Below are 23,329 nucleotides of genomic sequence, written 5' to 3'. Positions count from 1 at the left end.
GTCATCGTGCCTCCATGTCAGAAGGCCCAGCCCATAGAGACAGGATGGCACTGAACCAGGGCTCCAGCCATAACTGCAAAAGCAGGAAAGCCCAGAATAGAAAGTGTTCTGCTAGCTCTGGCAGCTCCTCCCATAAATGGCTGCAGGGTCTGGGTCCACTGCCTGCAATAACTCTCCAGCTCTACCTTTGGTAACACAAGCCTTTGTTTTTGTTTTTAATAAACCCAAATGGGCTTCATGGTAAAGGTCAGAAATGACACATTTTAAAATCTGAGTCACAGATTAAAGCACAATCACCTACAAACCTAGCTTTCATGCTTGTCTTGTTTGAGTTGCTCTCTATTGAAACTCACACTGATGAGAAATTAATATTCTTTGTGGTGGCTAACAGCTGTTTTGAAATCCTAAGATTGAAAGTTCTGAACTGTCTAGCAAGCTAGGGAAGACATTGCTGGAGAGCTGGTTTACACCTTGGTTAGTACATTCCCACCTAAACACTTAAAAGTTGTAATAAAATGCAACAATGAGAAATTAGAAGAGTGCCTTAATCCCACCCTGCCAATCAAAGCCCTTCTGATAGGCAAATTTATTTTGGAAATCGTTATTTATTTTATGGATTAAATGGTTTGCTCAAGTCTTTGATTAAGCAGACATTAGTTCCAGAATCAACTGAAAATTTTTTTTTTGGCAGAAGTGCTGTTTCCTGTAACGCCACATTTTAGAGAATGATTTGACAATAGATTCGTCTCTTCCCTTGGACTTTTCCAACCTTCCAGATAGAACCCCACCCTCATTCCCAAAGAACACAGGCAGAGAAGATGTATCAGCATAACTCATTTATTGTGAACTCTCTCATATAATACATTAGTGAGCCTTATTATTCAGGAGTATTAGGGATAAGAGCCAGGAGGTAGGAAGTGTAATGAAAGTATAGCAAGTGAAGACAGGCGTCTGAGGGCAGACTTCATGCCTAGCCTGCTTGTGACCAGTCTTGGTCAGCTAAGCTACCTTGGGCAGGAAGGAGCTGGGCCAGGCCAAGAAGCCTCAGTACCCTTTGGCCAGCCCACCCCAGGTTTCCAGCCATTCCCCCTGCTTCCACATTCACGGTCCTGTGGGGGTAAGGGAGGTGTGGGGAGGCAAGAACCTCTCTGCCAGGCTTTTGGGTGCTACAAGCTGTGCATGGGGTCCCCAGTCTAGTCCTCGGCTGGGGAAACCCTCTGAGGACTTGGGCCTTCATTGCAGTATCTTCAGACAGGTTGGCATGAGGGATGGGACCTTGGCCTTGGGTGGCTGTCCTCCCTCTGTGGCATCCAGGAGCTGCTGCATGTAACAGGAGGTGCCAAGCAGAACGTGTCCTGTGGCCTGCATGCTGAAGAGGGCCCAGCGAAGAGCTTCCCTGGGTGGAATGAGAAGGGGGTAGAGTCAAAACACAAAGAAAACCCTTGCCTGCATCCCCTAAGTACTTCCTTCCCCATGCTCCCTTTTTAATTTCATCATTTGTAGAGTGATGTGCAAACAGGAACAGAGGTTGCCTTCCTTCAGCAAATGGGAAAGGGGCTACAGGCATTACCTGCAACTGTACCTTAACTGAGATATCCACAACCTCTCTATTTTCTCACGCCAAATTCAAGCTCATTTAACAAGGCCTTTTATTTTTGTAATATTACTTTGGACCAACCAGACTGGTCTACATAACATGAAGATCGTAACTCTGCCCAGTGTCTGTTCTAGACTCTGAGGCCTTTCCAAGTCATTTGTAGTCAAGCTAATTTTTCAGAGTCCTGGGCATGAAGATACCATTTTGATCCCACACAGGGTTAAGAGGTTGAAATAACATAGAACACTTAACACGGGGAAAGATGGGGTCAGGAGTAACTGGTTGAATGCTTGACTTCTTTAACTAAGTCCTTACCCGAATGTTTAAAAGAGATAGATGAGAGTTACTAGGGGTGTCTAGTCCTAAGGGGGGTCAGGTAGGGGAAAACAAAAGGAAAATTAATACTTCCTGGCTGATATTCAAATTTGTCTTCTATTAACCTTCATTCCATAAGTTATGGTTGAGGTGGAGAGGAGCAGAAAGACAATTAGAACCATAAACATCTACACATGAAAATATTTTAAAAACGAAAAGATTACACTTGAGAAGTATACCCATTTCTCAAATTAGAGAACTGAGGCTTAAAACAGTTGTCCAGACATAAATAGGAATGAAATTCTGACACATGCTACAACATGGATGAAACTTGAAAACGTTATGCTAAGTGACATAAGCCAGACACAGGACAAGTCTTGTATGATTCCACTTGTATGAAGTCCCTGGAATAGGCAAATTAGCAGAGACAGAAAGCAGAACAGAGGTTACCAGGGGCTGGGGGGAGGGAGAGTGAAGAGTTAGTGTTTAATGGGGACAGTTTCAGTTTGGGATGTGAAAAAGTTCCAGAAATGGATAGTGGTGACGATTACACAACACTGTGAATGTCACTGAATTGTACACCTAAAAGTGGTTAAAATGGTAACTGTCATGCGATGTATATTTTAGCACAGTTTAAGAAAAACAACTAGCCAACACCACTAACTCACTACACTGACTCCAGCTTGCAATATTTTTTTTTTTTTTTTTTTGTACCAAGATGTCTCCAGTGTTTAGGTCCGAGAGTCCCACGTCCCCTAAATGGACTGAAACTTCTTGCTCTAGATTTTGAAATCCGCAAACTACTGGCAGCAAGCCCGGAACAAGAGAGGGCATGATATAAGAGGAAAATGGAACTTCTAGCCACAGAACCAGGCTCAAGCCTGTTATTGAGTGTCGCCTCTGGCAAGCAGAACCATGCAGCCTCAGCTTCCTCATCTGCAGATTGGGTGTGCAAGAGAATAAACTCAGAAAGCCAAGAAAGTCTGATATGCTGTAGCTACATAGGCCCTCGCAGAACTCTGGGTACCCTGAGCAGGATTTCTCAGAAGCCCCCTGAAAACAAGGATCATATGTATGTCTTCATTCATTCTACGAATTGAATTACTGCTTTATGCCAGCATTCATCAAGGTACTGGTGGCAACAGAAATTCTTGCCTTCGTAGAGCTTGTTCTGACACCTTATTCTTCAGCTTGCAGCATAGGGACAGGCACACAGTGGGTTCTCAGTAAATACTAAATGAAGCAATTGGAGAGGAATAGAATCTGTCAGAAGAAACTGGCAAGAGGTCATGCTCTGCTACTCCCTAGCTTTGTGGCTCTGGACTAATTGGATGGCCTCTGCCTCAGTGGTTACATCCATCTAATGGGGTAAGAATTTTCTAGAGCACCACTGGAGCAGCTGAATTTAGGAAACACTACCGTAACAGTACTCGTCTTACAAGTTAATATATTTCCATGCTTCCTATGATACTTGATTAGACTTTCAAATGTAAAGTAAAACGTTTTTAAAGTTCATTAGACAATACAATGACTAATTGTCCATAGACATGCAAAGTAATTCTATCCTATGGAAGGACAATTATTTCATCCCTCTCACCACCATGGAAAAATCCAATTTTGTATTTATAAATTTACTTCAGCATTCTTTGTTTTTCATTTAATTTTTTTCTATTTGCTGTTTATTTCATTATTTATTTATTTATTTATTTATTTATTTTTATTGGGGAATATTGAGGAACAGTGTATTTTTCCAGGATGTCAAGTTCTTGTTTTTCAATCCACCAGTGGCCTAGCTCCAAGCTCAAGCTGTTGCTTCTCAATGGTACATGTCGGCATCGAACCAGTGACCTTAGTGTTAAGAGCTCCCGCTCTAACCGGCTGAGCCATCCGGCTGCCCCAATTTTCATCATTCTTGATGGACCTTATACAGGTGGGATTTTGAATTCTCCTTTGAACTGATTGTGACTTCTTGCTGGTTCTCTCATTAATGAGTTTAATAAAATCTTTGACACATGTTCATTTTTAAATAGTTGATTAGAAGATTACTTAAGGAAACTTACTATTTTAAGTGAAAAAAGAATTTGTTTTAGCGGAAGGTAATTAGGAAAACTAAATCTATACCTGTTCTACCTGGAGGAGTGTATGTACTCCTTTGGCACACACTAGTGAAAGCTCAAGCACTAGTTCAGCCATAAGTTCTAGACAAATGCTAACTGTCATGCTGTGTCAGCATTAATACCCCTCCAGGCACTAGAAGGCTGAGGTCCATGGCAGCAGAGAGGGGCTCTCCCATTGCTGCGTACCCACCTGTCCCCAGCCAATCCCAATTCACTTACTTCATGATGCGCTTGGCCCCGTAGCAGTGCAGATTGTAGGAAAGCGAGTATGTGCCATAGAGGGTCGCCTTTACATTCAGGCAGCCAATGAAATCCTGTGGGTTCACCTTGTACAAGTCGAAGGTCACACGGGCCACATCAATCTTCTTGGCAGGTTTACGGGAGAGGGAGAGTTGGGACCTAGTGCCCTGCACCAAGACAACCATGTGGTTGGCACCCCTCAGAGACTTCTCCCAGGCTCCCACTCTTCTCCCTCGACAGGTGGTACCTTACCTGCTCTGATGGGGGCTTCCATTTCTGCCCCTTTTGGAGAATCATGAACACTGTGTTGTCTGCCAGGGTTTGGAAATACTCTTCTGTTTCTACAGTCGTGCCGTCTTCCTCCAGCACCAGGAAGAATGGCTTGTCTGCCAGCATCAGGGTGTACTGGACCTGGGGAATAAAGTTAGTGATGCTTCTGCCATCCCCATGCAGCCACAGAGCTGGTATGGGAAGACCCGTATCATATCACCTCAGCTGTCAGGGAAAGAACAAGTGGGCCAGGGTGTGTGGGATGGGACTGGAACCCAGGCTTTTGCTGTGGTATCACCATCCAAAGACTCTATGTTGTGATACCCCTTGGTACCTGGGGTCGTGGTTAATGTTCTAGAACAGTGTTGTCTAATAAAAACATAATGGGGGGCAGCTGAATGGCTCAGTTGGCTAGAGCACGAGCTCTTAGCAACAGGGTTGCTGGTTCGATTCTCACATGCGCCAGTGAGCTGTGCCCTCCACAACTAGATTGAAGGACAACAACTTGACTTGGAGCTGATGGGCCCTGGAAAAACACACTATTCCCCAGCATTCCCCACTAAAAAATTTTTTTTAAATATATATCTATAATGGGAGTTACATATATAATTTTCTATTGAGATATAATTCATGTCATAAAACTCACCCTTTTAAAAGATACAATTCATTGTTTTTCAGTATATTCACAAAATTAAGTAACCACCATCACTATCTAATTTCATCACCCCAAAAGAAACCCAGTACCCATTAGCAGGCACTCTCCATTCCAACCCATGGCAACCTCTACTCTGCTTTCTGTCTCTATGGATTTGCCTATTCTGGACATTTCATATAAATGGAATCATATACTATGTCATCTTTTTAGACTGCCTTGTTTTACTTAATATGTTTTCAAGGTTCAGCCATGTTGTAGCATGATTCATTCCTTTTCATGGCTTAATATTCTACTATACAGATAAACCACATTTTTAATTGATTTATCAATTGATAGACTTTTGGTTATTTCCATTTGTGAGTATCATGAATAATGCTGTTATGAACATTCATGTACAAATTTTTGGGTAAAGATATATTTTTAATTTTCCTGAGTATATATCTAGTAGTGACACTGCTGAGTCGTACAATTAACTTCATATTTAACTTCGTGAGGAACTGTTTCCAAAGCAGCTGCATCATTTTATATTCCCACCAGCAATTTATGAAGATTCCAATTTCTCTGCAACCTCATCAGATTTGTTATCGTCTGTCTTTTATTTTTTAAGCCAGTCTAGTGGGTATGAAGTGATTCTGATTTGCATTTCTCTAATGACTAATGATGTTGAATATATTTTCATGTGTTCTTAGCCATTTGTATATCTTTTTTAGAGAAATAGCCATTCAAATCCTTTGTCCATTTTTAATTGGGTTGCCTTTTTATTGTTGAGTTATAAGAGTTCCTTATATATCCTTGATAGTAGACCCTTATCAGATATGTGATTTGTAAATATTTTCATATTTTCTCTCATTCTGTGGGGTGCCTTTTCATTTTTTCTTTCTTTTCTTTTTTTTTTTTTTTGAGAGTGTCTATTGATGCACAAAAGTTTTTAGTGTTGATGAAGTCTGGCTTTTTCCCTTTGGTTGCTTGTGCTTTGGTGCCATATCTAAGAAACCAAAATCACTAACATTTACCTATGTTTTCTTCTAAGTGTTTTATAGTTTTAGCACTACATTTAGCTCTTCAATCCATTTTGACTTAATTTTGTACATAATGTAATGTAGAAATCCAACTTCATTCTTTTGCATGTGGATATCCCATTGTCTCACCACCATTTGTTGAAAAGACTATTCTTTCTCCATTGAATAGTCTTGGCACCCTGTTGAAAATCAATGGATGATTGAAACATGGGTTTATTTCTAGACTTTCAATTCTATTCCATTGATTTGTATGTATAATGGACTGAATTATATCCCTCCCCCACCAAATTTATATGTTGTAGTCCTAAGCTCCAGTACTTCAGAATGTTATTGTATTTGGAGATAGGATCTTTAAAGAGGTAATTAAGTTAAAATTAGGTCATTAGGGTGGGCCTCAATCCAATACGAGTGGTGTCCTTATAAGAAGGGGAGATTAGGGCAAAGAAACACACAGAGGGAAAACCATGTGAACATGAAGATGGCCATCTCCAAGCCACAGGGAGAGGTCTCAGAAAAAAACCAAACCTGAAAACACCTTGATCTAGCCTCCAGATTTGAGCAAAAATAAATTTCTGCTGTTAAGTACCAGTCTGTGGTACTTTGTTTATGGCAGCCTTAGTTAGCTAATACAGTGTGTCTACCCTTACGGCAATATAACAGTCTTGATTACTGACTGTAGCTTTGTAGTGAGTTTTGAAATCAGGATTGTGTGAGTCCTCCAACTTTGTTTTGGCTCTCCTGGGTCCATTGTATTTCTATACAAATTTTAGAATCAGCTTGTCAATTTTCATGGTGATTGCATTGAATCTGCAGATCAAGTTGGAGAATATTACCATCTTAACAATATTAAGTTTTCCAATCCCTGAGCACACTTGTCTTTTCATTATTTAGGTCTTTTTTAGGTGTTCGATTTAATTTATTTCAGCAATGTTAATTTTAAACCTGTAAGTCTTACATGTCTGTTAAATTTATTCTTAAATATTTTATTCTTATTGATGCTATTATAAATGGAATTATTTTCTTAATTTCATTTTCATATTGTTTATTGCCACTGTATGGAAATAAAATTGATTTTTATAGACTGATCTTATGTCTTACAACCTTGCTGAACTCATTTATTAGCTTTAAGTGTGTGTGTGTGTGTGTGTGTGTGTGTGTGTGTACTCCTTAGGGTTTTTAATATACAAGATCATGTCATCTGCAGATATATATAGTTTTACTTCCTTTCCAATCAGGATGCCTTTTGTTTTATTTTCTTGCCAACTCACCCTGGCTAGAACCTCCAGTACAATGTTGAATAGAAGTGGCAAGAGCAGACATCTTTATCTTATCCCTTATCTTAAGGGGAAAGCTTTCAGAATTCCAGTAGGATATTAGCTGTCAGGTTTTCACAGATGCTCTTTCTCACACATATATAATTTAAAATTTCTAATAGTCCCATTAAAATCAAAACAGGTGAAATTACTTGTAATATATTTAATTCGATCTAAAAATATATAATCAAAATAAAACTCTATAAGATTTTACATTTTTTCATATTAAGTCTTCAAAACCTTATATGTACTTTATACTTAAGCACATCTCAATTTCAACTAGACACATTTCAAGAGTTCAGTAACCACATGTAACTAGTAGCTAGTGCTTTGGATAGTGAACCCTAGAGATAAACAGACCTAGGTTTGAACTTTAGCTTCCCTACTTCATTGTTCTGAACTTAATCAAGTTATCTCATTTCTCTGAACTAGTTTCATCATCTAAAAAGTTGAGGCAAGTACAGTCTTAGAGCCTTCACAATAATTAAATGCAAAAGCATATGAGATGGGGCCAGCCCGGAGGCTCAGGCGGTTAGAGCTCCATGCTCCTAACTCCGAAGGCTGCCGGTTCGATTCCCACATGGGCCAGTGGAATCTCAACCACAAGGTTGCCAGTTCAACTCCTCGAGTCCCGCAAGGGATGGTGTGCAGTGCCCCCTGCAACTAAGATTGAACAGGGCACCTTGAGCTGAATTGCCTCCCGGATGACTCAGTTGGTTGGAGCATGGGCTCTCAACCACAAGGTTGCCAGTTCGATTCCTCCAGTCCCACAAGGGATGGTGGGCAGTGCCCCCTGTAACTAGAAACGGCAACTGGACCTGGAGCTGAGCTGCGCCCTCCACAACTGAGATTGAAAGGACAACAATTTGACTTGGAAAAAAGGCCTGGAAGTACACACTGTTCCCCAATAAAGTCCTGTTCCCCTTCCCCAATAAAATCTTAAAAAAAAAAAAAGTGTATGAGATGATGGCCTGGGTTTAATTAAATCCCAGTGAACTTGGCCTCTGCCTCTAAAAAATGGGAATAATAGTAACTACCTCAAGGTTATGATTACAAGAAATGCTATAAGTTGATCAAATATATGGTGATGGAAGGAGAACTGCCTCTGGATGGTGAACACACAATGTAATGTATAGATGATGTATTACAGAACTGTACACCTGAAACCTATGTAACTTTACTAAACAGCGTCACCCCAATAAACTTTAAGTAAAAAATGCTATAAGTCACCTGCAAGAGTATGTGGACCACAATGTTCATTTACTAAATTTTATACTATAGTAATTAAAAATGGAAAGAGACCCACAACATGTCACAGAATGAAAAGTCACATTACGTACTACAGAACCTCACTTAAGTAAGTTATATGCGTATAAGGATAGCCCAGGACGTCCACAGCCACACCATTAGTTACCGTGGAGTAACAGAATTCTCTCTACTTTTCTTACTTGGATTCACAAGAGAACATATTTTTCTGTTTAAAATCCTTTAATAAAGGCCCGTGATCAGCAACATACCAATAGCAATGAACACACCTAACTCCCAGATCCTGGTTTCTGAATACCATTTTCTACTATTAGGTTGGTGCAAAAGTAATTGCGGGTTTTGCAATTATTTTAAAAACCTTTTAAACTGCAATTACATTTGCGCCAACTTGATAAAATGAAGCAGATCTCCTTAGAAAAACTGAGCTAGGGCGGGGAAAGTACAAGATAAACCTGCAATACCTTGTGCCAGAAAATCAGAAAGCACAATGCAGAAGTAGGACTGAAGAGAGTCCCACTGGCTAAGTCTGAGACAATCTGAGCATCAATAAATAATGTTACCATCCTTATAGCCCATTTAAATAGGAATGCTTGAGTCCTTTTTTTTATATAAGTGAATACATTGAAAGTTAGCTGCAGAATGGTATACTTAGTACAAAGTACCTCCCCAGAAATAATTAACTCAAAGGGAAAAATACTAACTTTACACAGAGAAGCCTGACTGGACCTTCTTAATTCAAATCATCCACGTTACACAATAATGTGACAACTCAAAACTGTAGGTAACTAGACATTTCTAGACTGAAGGACAGTAAACAAAACAACTGGCTTATAATCTTCACAACAGTCAAACCATGAAAGTGGGGGGAATTGAGGGAAGTCAGAAATTGAGGGAAGTCAGGGAAATTGTTCCAGATTGCAGGACACTAACGTGATGCACAATTAAATAGAACACTTGATCCTGACCTGGGTCCTTTTGCTACAAAGGACAGTATTGGGACAATTGGCAACACTTGAATGGAGTCTCAGGATTAAATGGTAGTCATGTACCATTCATTTTCCCTGACTTTGATGGCTGTATTGTGGTTATATCAGAGAAGGTCTGGTTTGAAGAAAACATACACTGAAGTATCCAAAAATGATAGGCATCCGGTTGGCAACTTAGACACAAGTGATTCAAGTGAAGCCTTGTCCTGCTCTTGCAACCTTTGTTAGTTTGAGATTGTTTCAAAATTAGTTTTTCTGAAAAATATCCTCCAGTGGCTTACTGTTACTTATCTTTTAAAATAAAACCCAACAGTTCTCTGCCATGGCCAATAAGGGACATACTCTGCTCACTGCCAACCGTATTGCCTTACCCTCTCCCCCTACACTCTCTATGCTCCTTTATTCCTGTTGCCAAATTTGGAAAAGGCGGCTAGATAGACTGATGTCCTCCTCCCTGCTCTTTCTGGAAGATTCACATCTGACTGTGGTCCATCTTAGAAAGCTGGACCCTCCTTGCTGTTCCTCCTTGCATCCTCTGGAGTTAGGACTCCGACTAGGGGTTCCCAAACTCAGCTGTAAGAATCTCCTGAGGAACCTGCTAAAAATCACAATCCCTGGGCCTCACTGATGACCTGAACAGTCTCAGAGGTGAAATGTGGGAAGCCATGTGTTAACAAGGCCATGCAGGAAGTGGTCCCCAGACCTCAATGTGAAAAATAGTACGGATTCTAGACTCAGGGTGAAAGATCACTTTTGATTCAAGGCACAAGAAATGTAGTCTGGCACCGTCAGAAGCCTCACAAGGGAGGAGAAATTGGCTCCCAGGAAGAATAGACCTAATTCAGAGAAATGGGGAACCTAGAATAAAGGGTTAGGTCAGCTACAATTTCTGTATGTTAAACAGACTGGTAATTGGAAGTCTAACCCAAACATTTGATCTGTGCCAGGCACCTGGGCTTGCAGATGAGCAGGGTGCCACCTCCTGGAGCTGGTAATCTAATGGAGCAGTGAAGCACATGAAGGTTACTGAGCTCCATTAGAGGTGGCTGTAGGCCAGGCAGTGGGAGAAGTTACCCCCAACCAAGTAGAGAGGGAGCCTGGAAATGGAGAAGGGTGTCATTCTTGCCTGCTATGACTACCATCCACAAGAGTTGTGTATCCTTAGTTTCCTCCTCTGGAAGGTTACCTGACCAATAGTTTGAAGAATGTCTTCCACAGCTACTAACAAAGCCTTACATGGAAGACCAACAACGTAGGGGACAGATCGAAGGAGAACTGCTCTGGTTGAAGGGAGGACACAGGCAAGGGAATGTCTAAAATCTTGCCCATTTCCCCAACTTCCAGGCACTTCTACAAGTTTAAGAATTACTGGAAAAGGCGACCTAAGGGTCCTTTCAGAAATAAAAATATGCTCTGAAAATACCAGTGACCTGATGTGGGTATAGGATGGCAATATACTGCCCTCTTCCTGTCACCAAACAGACATCACTAATCAATTGGACAACACTCCAGGCTGGCTCTACCCACCCGTTGGAGCTGGCATCAGAAAGAAAATCTTTTCGCCATCTAAGCCATGAACTCCATCCCTGCTGAACTCCCAGCTCATGACCTGGAGGACAGAGGCAGCTTCCAGGGCCAACTCTTAGCCAAGGTCCCAGGGGTTGTGCTGTGTAGAGGGTAGGCCTGCCCCAAACCTTGTGAAGGAGGTCCTCCAGACTGTGCGCCGAGATGCCCTTCCGCACACTCCTGTCAGCGGTGCTCACTCTGCAGGGCCGGGCCCTGCGGGCCTCTGGGCTGGGCTCTGACAGCTGCTGCTGAGTCACCACCGAGGTACTCACTGCCACATACCTGAGGGCAGTGGGAGGTATCAAAAGGAGCTGTCTGCTGCCCATAACAGGGTAACTTACTCCCCAACCCCTGTAAGCTGGGCTTATCGTATTCCTCTCCCCCTAGTCCCCACTAAACCTGCTCTAGATAGTCTTATGTAAAAGCTTGCTGGATCAGTGCGTCTCAAACTTGAATGGACATAGAAGACCTCTGGGGATCTTGGTAAAATGCAGATTCTGATTCACTAGGTCTGAGATTCTAGACATCTAGTAAGTTCCCGAACGATATGATATTGACTCTGCTGGTTCTCAGACCACGAGGAGGAACAAGGTGGTAGAAGACCCACTCCACATACCCCCAATGCCACTTTCCTTCCTTGCCTCACTCTTCTCACCTGTCAAGTGAGAGGAAGTGGGGAAGTGTTCGGCATTTTGCTCTCCGATATACATTATACAGAACCAGAGAAGCAGTGCCGGGAACCTGGGTTTTGGAGTCAGGCAGGCCCAAGTTCAAATCCTGGCCCTACTACCCATTTGCTAGGTGATTAAGAGCACCCGCTCTGTGCCTCAGTTTTCCCATCTATTAATTCGATATAATAATCCCCACTTCCCAAAGTCGTGGTGAAGTTTAAATGAGATCAAGAATGAAAGCACCAAACCCAGTGTCTACCTCTTCCTACACAACGTGTGGTGGTGGCTGGGGGTGAGAGCCAGCATGAACACCGCCTGAGGGCTTGGTGGAAGTGCAAAATCTTGTGTCCCAATCCAGACCTCCTGAATCAGAATCTGCATTTTATCAAGAGGCCCAGATGACTTATGTGCCCTCTGAAATTTGAGAAGCTCTGCTCTACAGCTCACAGGTAGTCCCCTTCCCTTCTACCCTTAGCTCTCCTCACCTGGAGAGGGACTTGGGGTAGAGAAGGCTGAGGGACTTCAAGGCATATTCCATCCTCGCCAACTGGACTATGTTGGACCTGGGAAAGAAGCAGAAACAGCTCATTATAATGGGCTAGGAGGGTTCCCTTTCGCTCATCATTTGACACAGTACGATCCCACCCCATCCAGCAACCCTCCACTCTGGTCTCCCCTCTCAGCTCATATACGCCTCCCCCAGCCCTCCTGTACAACCCCAGGCACACTAAGTGTGACCAAGCCGGAGACCCTCCCGAGACCAGGCTCAGCTCCACTCAGCAGCTGCTCTGCCATCCCTAGGACCACTCACTCCATGTTTCTCTGACCCCGGCTCTGGTTACACTGATCGGGGATCCCGAGTCCAGGACGAAGAGGCCCAGCCTGGTTAATTTCTGTCCCTGGGGGCAGAGTCCACTTTACGCTGGCAGAAGGTGAGTCACACCACCTCACACTGCTGGGGACTGTTCCCTCACCTATAGTCCAGAGACCTCACTGGTCAGGCCCTCACAGGCCAGGCAGCGCAATGTAAGCCAGCTCTCTCCCATGGGCCCTTGAGCAATCCAAACCCTTCTGAGGCTTCCCACAGACCCAAGGGCTGTTCTGCGATGATAGACATTCTATATCTATTCTCTCCATCTCTGGAGCTTCTAGCCCCACGTAGCTATTGAGCACTTGAAATGTGACTAGTGTGCCTGAGGAGCTGCATTTTTTATTTTATTTAATGTTAACTAATTTAAGTTTAAATAGTAATTGTGGCTTATGGCTACTAGTAACCATACTGGACAGCACAGCTCTAGCTGATAGGCCTGGGCTCCACTTTCTCTCCTAAACCTCTGTGCTCCAGCTCGTTCATGCTCCAAGCCTTTGCACAGGCAGTTCCTTCTACCAGCAAGGCCTTTCTCTGGCCCAGGGCTAAATGTTTGCAGCCTTGAAGCCCCAGTTGCATTGCTTTCCACTCATTGGAAAGTCTTCTTACACGGCTCACATAATTTCCCCTCCATCCTGCCCTTCCTGTTTCCTAGCCAAGTGTCTATTTCTGCCTTAGCCCCCCAGTCCCTGGGTGCCTGGCTCTGAGATGTTCTCTCTAATTCCAGCTCCGAAAGCAGAGAGAGCCTGGCACAGAGGTCTCAAGGAGTGGTCATGGAAGAAAAGCCCCTGCCCTAGTCAGGTAAAATCACTTTCTTTCTAAAAACTTGGGGGTGAGGTGGTTTCCCCAGGCTAGCCTTGTCTGTGAAAGCCCTCTCCCCAACTTTGTACGACCCAAGTCGGCTAGCTTTGGCCTCACTCCCTATTCATAGCAAAACTCTGCCAATCCCCACCTCATCTGCTCTCCAGGAGCTAAAAAATCAAACACCCCAAAACAAAAAATTCCTTACCTCCCCCTCACAGCCTCCTAACCTCCTTACAATACTTCCCTGCTCAGCCTAGGCCTCCCTCCATTTTATTTCCAGCTCCTGGGGAAGCCACTCCCCTGGCCTTCAGCCCCAATTGGGGAAAAGAGCACGGGGAGTGAGTGTGTAGCTCCCACCCTTGGGATTTCAGGCCAGCCTAACTTCCAGAAAAGGCCTGAAAGGAGAGGACAAGTCATGTTTCGAAAGCTTTGGGACAGGGTACAGCCCAGGCCATGATATCAGGCACAGAGGGCACAGAAAACAGACACATGTGGGTTGTGGCCCCAGCTCCACCCATGTTAGCTGTTTGAGTATAGACAAGTTGTCTTCCTTCTGTGAGCCCCAATTTCTCTCACTTGTACAACAGGGATAATGATTCCCGTGTCAAAGGATTGAGGTGAGGATTCGTGATAATAAAATTAAAGGGCTTTTCAACAGAGACATTTAATTGATAGAAGAGAAATTGGTGCTATTGATAATGTAATTATTTAATAATAGCAGAGACTAAAACTAGCTGAAATGTGTAGTGTGAAGAGGGTAAGATCGTATGACCCAGCAATTCTAGTCCTAGATAGATAGAAAGATAGGTAGATCTTCAAGAGAGATAAAAACATACGTCCACACAAAAACTTATACACAAATGTCCGTAGCAATAATAATAATAGCCAAAAGATAGAAACAACCCAAATGTTCATCGATTGATGAATGGATAAAAAAATGTGGTATAACCATAAATTGAATGCTATTTGTCAATAAAAAGGTACGTGCTACTATAAGAATGAACTTTGAAAACATTCTGCAAAGTGAAAGAAGCCAGTCACAAAAGATCACATGTATATTTTTATGATTCCACTTGTAGGAAATGTCCAGAATAGGCAAAACTATAAAGGCAGAAAATAAGTTAGTGATTGCTTAGGGCTGGTGCTGGGGGGTGGGAGAGGAATGGGGAGTGCTAATGGGTCCAGGTTTTCCTTCAGATGAGACAAAATGTTGTAATCCATTAATCTAATCACAATTTTTTCTGGCAATGGTTGCACAACTCTGTAAACATACTAAAAATAATTGAATTGGACATTTGAGTGCGAGAATTGTATGGTATGTGAATCATATCTCAATAATGTTTTTTTTAAAATAAATTTTATTGGGGAATATTGGGGAACAGTGTGTTTTTCCAGGGCCCAGCAGCTCCAAGTCATTGTCCTTCAATCTAGCTGTGGAGGGCACAGCTCAGCTCCAAGTCCAGTTGCCGTTTTCAATCTTTAGTTGCAGGGGGCACAGCCTACCATCCTGTGCGGGAATTGAACCTGCAACCTTGTTGTTAAGAGCTCCCACTCTAACCAACTGAGCCATCTGGCCTCCCCTCCAGAAGCTCAGAGGCAGCTCATTGTTTTCAATCTAGTTGTGGAGGGCGCAGCTCACTGGCTCATGTGGGAATTGAACTGGCAAACCTGTTGTTCAGAGCTTGAGCTCTAACCGACTGAGGCATCTGACCGCCCTTTTTTTTTTTCTTTAATGTGGTTTGTAAAAAGAGTCCAAGCTCATCCTTCTGTTAGCAGAGAGTTTTTCACACTAGTGCATCAGAATCACCTAGAGAGCTTGTTAAAGTTCAGATTGCTGGGCTCCACCCCAGAGGCTCTGACTCAGTAAAGCTGGGGTGAGACCTACGGAAGTGTATTTCTAACAGATTCCTACGTGGTCCTGAAGCTGCAGCTACTTAGGGACCCCACTTTGAAAACCAGCAGTCTAGCACTAAACTAGTGTGATGTAACTCCTCTAAGCTTCAGTGGGATCTGACAAATGGGGATTAAAAATAGGTTGTCATGAAGATTAAATGAGATAATCACGAAATGTACTTGCTGTAGAACTTAGTACATTCTTCAGGTTCAATAAATAATTACTATTACTATCATCATCATCATCACCATCATCATTATTATTTAGATCTAAATCCTTCCCTGGAGGATCTCCCAAGCAACCATCATGCATTCATTAAGCAAATATTTATTAGTCACTATGTGTCAGCCCTCCTGGGGCAGAGAATACAGCAGGAAACAAGACAGCCTTGTCTTACAGTTCAATGAACTGACATTCTTGAAGGAGGGGGAACTCTTACCATGAACAAATATGCAAATAAACAAAATAATTTCAGATAATGATGTTCTGGGAAGAAAACAAAACACAGAGATATGATAGCAAATGATTGGAGAGCTAGATTGGCCTTGGATTTAGGAAAGTGTGAGGGGAGGGGAGCTTTCAGCTAAATCCTGACTGGTGAGAAGGCAGTCTTTTGAAGTCCTGGAGTGCGTTAGTCCATTTGGGCTGCTATAGCAGAATACCGTAGTCTGGCGGCTTATAAACAAGAGAAATTTATTTCTCACAGTTCTGGAACCTGGCAAGTCCAAGATCAATATGCCAGCAGATTTGGTGTCTGATGAGGGCCCACTTTCTGGTTCATGGTGGAGGGGCAAGGGAATCTCTTCCATAATATCACCTCCCAAAAACCATCACAATGGGGATTAGGTTTCAACATAAGTATTATGGGGTGAGGGTGGGGGCACAAACATTCAGTTTACAGCATTCTGCCTGGGCTTGACCGCCAGTCTTTTGAAGTCCTGGAGGAGAAGAAACATTCAAGGCAAAGGAAACATCACTGCAAAGGATTTGAGAAGGGAATGAGCAGGGTGAAGAGACAGGAACACAAATCACTAAACTTTAAGGCAGACCAAGACCCAGAAGAAAAGTACGTATAAACAAATACTTCGGGGAGAAAGTTCTGGGGAAAGAGTTTCGGCCCCTCCCTTGGACATTCACGCCTCAAACATTTATTGAATGTTCATCATGTGCTTGGTGTCCCATGATCGGCGAATGGATGACTCACAAGCAGTCTTGCCCTGAAGAACACCTGGTGCATCATGGGCCGCAGACTCAATAAAGACAAAGATAACCACAAGCCAAAGCCAGAGAATATCTGTCAGAGGGGTAGGGGTGGGGGTGGGAGGGAGAATGGCTTCATGAACCTGAGGATTCTTCAGGTGTTTAGGAGAAGTGGATAGTTTTGTCTCAGTTGGAATTTTTTTATTCAACAAGCATTTCTTGAGCTCTTACACTATGCCAGGCATAGTGGGCTGCTGGGGACACACATGATTTGGCTCTTATCCCTCTTAGAAAAGATCATATTCCGGGGGAGGCAGATGTCTGAGCGTGGTTCTCTAACTCAAAAGTGCAGAAAATCATTTGAGACACCTTGGAGTGGAGAAGGACTCTGGCTACTGCTCAAAATTGAGAAGCCAAAAAAGAAAAAATTATACATTCAACTACATTACAAAAAATATTCTGCATGTTAAACTTGTAATACCATGAGTAAAGTCAAAAGACATGCAATAAATAGGAAAAATATATTGCAACTAATATAGACAAGAGGCCAATCTCCCCTCCCTCCCTCCCTCCCTCCCTCCCTCCCTCCCTCCCTCCCTCCCTCCCTCCCTCCCTCCTCTGTTCTGTCTTCTCCCTCTTCTATCTGTATATGAATTGAAACGACCAACAACAGTAGAAAAGTGGGCAAAGAACATGAACACAGTTCAGGGAAATGAAATTCAAATGACCTGTAAACAAAAAGATGCTTTTTTCAGATAATTTTAAATTTTATGTATTTATTTTTTAAATTGTGGTAAAATGTACATAACATAAAATTAACCATTTTAAAAGAAAGTGTATTGGGGTGACAATTGTTAGTAAAGTTACATAGGTAAAGTAACCATTTTTAAGTTTAGTGACATTAAGTATTTTCACAGTTTGTGCCACCATCACCACATTCATCTCCCGAACTTTTTTTGTCTTCCTTTTCATCTCTGTACCCATTAAACAACTCCTCTTTCCCTTTTCCCCAAGGCCCTGGCAACCACCGTTCAACTTTCTGCCTCTACACAATTTATTTTTCTTTAACGGCACTGACATTTTAAAAAAGTACAGTCCAGTTATTTTGTAGAATGCCCCTCAATTTGAGTTATCTGTCATCTCTCCATGATTAGATCCAGGTTAAGTATCTTTGGCAGGAACATCTCAGAGTATCAGGAGGCACGAGGTGTCATCAGTGTTAGGTCTCTGAATGTTAGGTCTCAGAGACATTGACTTATAGACAGAGCCATGTCTGCAAGAAAACAAAATGTCTGTTGGCCCGCACCTGAGACAGAGCCAAATTTGAGATAACAGAAAACGCCACAAAACAGCTACTGACTACAGGCAGTCAGCATTTTCCTTTCAAACAATGCTACCCTGTCAGCATAGCCCCTGCAACCCTCTCCCTCGGGGCTGCAATCTCCTCTAGATTCAGCCCCGGGCTATAGCCATCTTTTGCTCAGCCCGATAGATTTTTCGCTCTTACAATAAAAATTTTCTTAATTCGCCTGACCATGTATATTTCTTAATTGGCCGACCTATCAATTAGTGGTCGTTAACTTTTTTTTATTTTTTAATGGATAGTCTAGGAAATGTGTATACACATTTATATTTAATTGGGGACTATTGGGGAACAGTGTGGTTCTCCAGGGCCCATCAGCTCCAAGTCGTTGTCCTTCAATCTGGTTGTGGAGGGCGCAGTTCGGCTCCAAGCCCAGTGTCGTTTCCAATCTTTAGTTGCAGGAGGCACAGCCCACCATCCCATGCAGGAATTGAACCAGCAACCTTGTAGTTGAGAGCTCACGCTCTAACCAACTGAGCCATCAGGCCACCCATGTCAAGTTAACCTTGATTACTTTGTTGAAGGGGTGCACACCAGGTTTCTTCATTGCAAACTTTCCCTATTCTCTTTGCATCGCTTAAGTAATCCATGGCGCGATTCTTTGAGACTGTGTGATACATGTTCTTGGGAAAGTCACAGAACCCTGCCAATCTGTGAAATGGGGACAGCGGCGTCTTAAACTCATATTAGAATTTAAGAAAGTGAAAGTGCTCGAGAAGCGAGAGAATCCGCTACAGGTAGAAGGCAAACAGATGCCAGTGCTGGGGGTGGAAGACGCGGGGCGGGGTTAATTTCCGGCGCGTTCCACTAGAGGAGGGGCGGCCCGGTCCGGGTCGACAGAAAGACCGCGTGCGTCAGCGTGCGCATGCGTGTAGGGGGGCAATGACCATAGAGTCGGTCCTCCAGAGACAGAGAGGCCGGAAGTTCTCATATTATAGGACTGTTGGGGTGGCGGAGCTGACGGGGTGCGAACAGTATCTGCAGGTGGCAGAGGGTCCGTGTGACTGGGCCAATGGCGTCTCGGGCAGGCCCGCGAGCTGCCGGCACAGACGGCAGCGACTTTCAGCACCGGGAGCGCGTCGCCAAGCACTACCAGATGAGGTATGAACTGAGGCGATGCGCTCAGAGGCCTTCTCCCCAGTCGGAGCCTGCAGGGCCTGGGAAGCGACGTCCCCCGCCCCACATACCCCCGGCCTTAAGCTCTTACTCTCCAGCCAGTCCCTGTTCACCTGCCAGGTTCCCTCCTCCTGGGACGGCCCTGGGCCTGTCCCCAATCCTGGGAAGCCCTGTCGCTCCGATAGACTCCGCCTCTTGCTCCTCCCTGTGACTTGAGGGGGTCCAGACCGCCTGGGCTCCAGTCACGGCGATGCTGTCCCCGCTGTGTGACCTCGGGGACATAATTTTTAATTGAACCTCAGTTTCCTCACCTGCAAATGGGAAAAAGTAATGCACCTTTTAGGGTTGGTGAAGAATTAGTGAGCTAATAATTCGTATAAAGGACGTAGCAAAAGATCCAGCACATAATACGAGTCTGCCCAATACATGGTGAGTGTTCCAGTTCGTACTCTTTTGGGGAATGTGCATCATAAAGGCCAGCCTTTCCCTACCTAAAATGAATTTTATAAACACCCTCACATAAGGAGTATTTCTACATTAGTTTATTCATTCAACAAATAAGTATTTATTGAGTTTCTACCCATCATGCATTTTGTGCTAGGCACTGAGGATATGATAGTGAGCAAAAGCAGACCTGGTCTTTGTAGGCTTGTTATACCTTCAATAAAAAAGCTTATTAACAAAACAAACGAAAAGGTCCCTGCCTTAATGAATCTTGAAGTCTAGAGGTGACTGATTTTTTCCCCCTACCTTTCCGCACTTTCTATAATGAATATTTTAAAAATAAAAAAAAAAATTTAAAGGTTTTCTTTCCTTAAATCCATTAAACTATCCCAGAATGATTTTTGCATCTTTCTCGCCAGATTTTTAAAGAATGACAAGCTCTTTGGACCCTGACTTTACTCTTATATTAAAAATCCTTCCCTAAGGATACCTTACAACCCAAGCAAGTGTTTTCGTGCCTGCCTAGAGCAGAAACTGCCCTCTGGGCTGTGAAAAGGACACATTTAGGATCTGTGAGAGTTAGAAGAATAAGAAATGCATACTCCTTTGAGCAGCGAGCTGGTTTCCTCCCTGCCAATACCTCCTTCTTCTAGGCTATACTCTTGGCAGTGCAAAGTCACTTTCTAAATATTGCTCTGAGTTACTCTTTGGCCTTCAAACTGACACTTTGTAGTCTTTGCAACTTCATATCCCACTTCTCCCCTCCCTTCTAAGATTCCTGTCATACCCAACCATAGGCTCTCCTGGAACACAAATGTCTATCCAAGCCTTCTTGCTTGCATGCAGTTACCTCTGCTTTGAATGCCCATCTCCACCTGCCCCCCAGAGCCTTGCTCAAGTATCACCCTCCTCTAGATAGCCTTCTCAGACATTGCTTCCCAAGCAGAATTGATTACTGCTTCCTGTAATTGCATGTTCCTTGCAACGTATATTAACTGGAGCTCTTCAGTTTGTTTTCTAATTATTTTTCTTCCTGTGTTCCTTGTGCCCAGCCTCTAGGTAGGAACTATATTTTATTCACATTTCTATCTCATTGTCCAGTATACTTGCCTGACATATAGTTGGTGGTCAGAAAATTTTGAATGAAAGGCACTTCTCTCTCTGCTCTGCCCCACAGTGTGACCCTCAAGTATGAAATCAAGAAGCTGATCTACGTGCATCTGGTCTTATGGCTGTTGCTGGTTGCCAAGATGAGCGTGGGACACCTGAGGCTCTTGTCACATGATCAAGTGGCCATGCCCTATCAGTGGGAGTACCCATATTTGCTGAGCATCATGCCCTCACTCTTGGGCCTCCTCTCCTTCCCCCGCAACAACATTAGCTACCTGGTGCTCTCCATGATCAGCATGGGGCTCTTTTCCATCGCCCCCCTCATTTATGGCAGCATGGAGATGTTCCCTGCTGCCCAGCAGCTCTACCGCCATGGCAAGGCCTACCGCTTCCTCTTCGGTTTTTCTGCTGTCTCCGTCATGTACCTGGTGTTGGTGCTGGCGGTCCAAGTGCATGCCTGGCAGTTATACTACAGCAAGAAGCTCCTAGACTCTTGGTTCACCAGCACACAAGAGAAGAAGCGTAAATGAAGCCTGCTGGATGGACTGATTGCTGGGGCCAATCCTGGGCCTCCCACCGAGCGGAGTGTGACGGGAGAGGAGCTGTCCTAAAATCTCCTTTGGTGATTTTCACAGCTGTGATATTGGCAACTAGTGCATTTGAGGCCCAAGTTCTGGAAAGCTCCACCTGTTGTCATCAGCTGAGGTGGCAAAACTGTATTTAACTTATTCCTGATTGGCTGGAACTGGGTGATGAATAGCTGTAAGACAAACTTCAGCTAGTTGAAGTTGAGGCCCTTCAGTGTTTTTCTTTTAAGACCGAGCCTCTTCCTTGCCGCTTTTTGGTCATTCTCTTCACTTCCATCCATTACCCCTTAGGCACTGAGACGGAAGGAAATAGCGAAGAAACTAAATTCTACTTCAATCTGTGGGTCATTGGGCAGGAAACACTTAGGAGGCTACTTCCTCTGCAGGCTATGGTTTCTACTGTGAAGCATTTTAATTTAAAAAACCTCAATAAAGTCATAACTGCCCTGTCCACCCTATGCCTTGTGTTTGGGCTTTAACAGAAAATGAATGATGCGTTGCTTGAGTGGCATTAGACACTAGGAGATAGGTGGGAGCTTCCTGAGAAACCTGGCAGTGGCCATAGAGAAGTGAACTGGGTGTAGGAAGTTAAGCCGTGGTTGCCACTCTGTAGCTGATGGGCAGGATGCGCCATACATTTCATCTCTCCATCTCTAAAATAGTCCAGCTTGAGTTAATGGGAGTCTTCTTTTGGTTGGTATTCATGTTTATCATTCATTGTTAACAGAGTATCAGTTGTGTGCCTGATATAGCAGTCCCCCCTTATCTGTGGGGGATATGTTCTAAGACCCCCAGTGGATGCCTGAAACCGCGGATACTGCTAAACCTTATATATACTGTTTTTTCCTATACATACCTATGATAAAGTTTAATTTATAAATTAGGCACAGTAAGAGAATAACAACAGTAACAATAAAATAGAATAATTATAACAATATACTGTAATAAAAGTTATGTGAATGTTGTCTCAGCGCTCAATTTCATCACATTATTCAAAATGGCGTGCAACTTAAACTTATAAATGGTTTATTTCTGGAATTTTCCTTTTAATATTTTTGGACCATGGTTGACTGTGGGTAACTGAAACCACAGAAAGTGAAACTGCAGATGGCGGGGGAGGGAACTACTGCACTGTATTACAGTATCCAAAAGCATTTTAAAGTATCTCTGGATATAGGGAATGTGCAATCTAGGTGAAACATGATATAAATGTGAAATAACTAATGAGCACAGTACTTAAGGGTATGAAGCAGATACGTTAAAAATAGAAGTGGGAAAGAGCGCTGTAAACCAAAGACCCTTTGACACCTAAAAGTCTGACACAGAGTAAATGAAAGTTGTGTGTCCCTTTGCTCTTACCCACTTGACTTTATTGTCTCTGGATCGTGCCCAAATCTCTTAACTGCAGATCTCACCCCTCTGCAATCATAGTCACTCTTTTGTTGTGTAAACATTAGGTGTGTACTCAGTCATGGTGGCAGTACTTGTAACTGCAAAGCCTCTTCCTCTCCATGTTCTGATTGTCATCTCCAACTCAGTGTGTCCCAAACTTAACCCCATATTCATTCCTTTTCCTGCATCCCTGTGCACAAGTGAGTATACAGAGCACAGCTCGGGATCATCCTCGTTAAGTCCCTACTAGGTGCTGTTACTATTTGATCAACCAAAATTCCTTAATCTCAGTGAGATGTCCAAAGTGTGGTCTCAATGCAGCAGTCCTGCATATCCCCAATTCTCTCACCACATACTGTATCTCAGCAGAACCTCTTATGAATCTTCATGTTGGTTCCACATTTTCCCAGTTTCCTTTGCTTAAAAATTTCCCTTTTCTACTTTCCTACCCCTTTATTACTTATCCTTCAAGACCCAATTTATATGGTAATTCTGGAGTCTTCTGGTTCCTTCAAGGAGTGAGACTTGTTTCTTTG

The 23,329-nt window shown here is 43.3% G+C and overlaps 2 protein-coding genes across 4 annotated transcripts; one reads left to right on the top strand and one right to left on the bottom strand.

Moving 5' to 3' along the window:
- Positions 1 to 821: 821 nt before the first annotated feature.
- Positions 822 to 13,928, bottom strand: CIDEC (cell death inducing DFFA like effector c). 3 transcript variants are annotated; one of them, XM_019748259.2, is made up of 6 exons: positions 13,893 to 13,928; positions 12,501 to 12,578; positions 11,473 to 11,626; positions 4,522 to 4,680; positions 4,249 to 4,436; positions 822 to 1,396 (listed from the first exon to the last, which is right to left on the bottom strand). In XM_019748259.2, the coding sequence occupies exons 2-6, from the start codon at positions 12,551 to 12,553 to the stop codon at positions 1,234 to 1,236; spliced, it is 717 nt and encodes a 238-aa protein (XP_019603818.2). In that variant the 5' UTR covers positions 12,554 to 12,578; positions 13,893 to 13,928; the 3' UTR covers positions 822 to 1,233. The 3 variants fall into 3 exon arrangements, with proteins under 3 accessions (XP_019603818.2, XP_019603817.2, XP_074169113.1); XM_019748258.2 differs by lacking the exon at positions 13,893 to 13,928 and adding an exon at positions 12,827 to 12,952; XM_074313012.1 differs by lacking the exons at positions 11,473 to 11,626; positions 13,893 to 13,928 and having other exon boundaries at positions 1,098 to 1,396.
- A 5,127-nt stretch (positions 13,929 to 19,055) lies between these two features.
- Positions 19,056 to 22,366, top strand: JAGN1 (jagunal homolog 1). Its single transcript, XM_019748233.2, has 2 exons — positions 19,056 to 19,245; positions 20,882 to 22,366. The coding sequence occupies exons 1-2, from the start codon at positions 19,157 to 19,159 to the stop codon at positions 21,342 to 21,344; spliced, it is 552 nt and encodes a 183-aa protein (XP_019603792.1). The 5' UTR covers positions 19,056 to 19,156; the 3' UTR covers positions 21,345 to 22,366.
- Positions 22,367 to 23,329: the final 963 nt, after the last annotated feature.

Source organism: Rhinolophus sinicus, linkage group LG10, assembly GCF_036562045.2.
Source record: "Rhinolophus sinicus isolate RSC01 linkage group LG10, ASM3656204v1, whole genome shotgun sequence".
NCBI classification, from domain to species: domain Eukaryota; kingdom Metazoa; phylum Chordata; class Mammalia; order Chiroptera; family Rhinolophidae; genus Rhinolophus; species Rhinolophus sinicus.
This window is presented reverse-complemented; position numbering and strand designations above follow the sequence as displayed.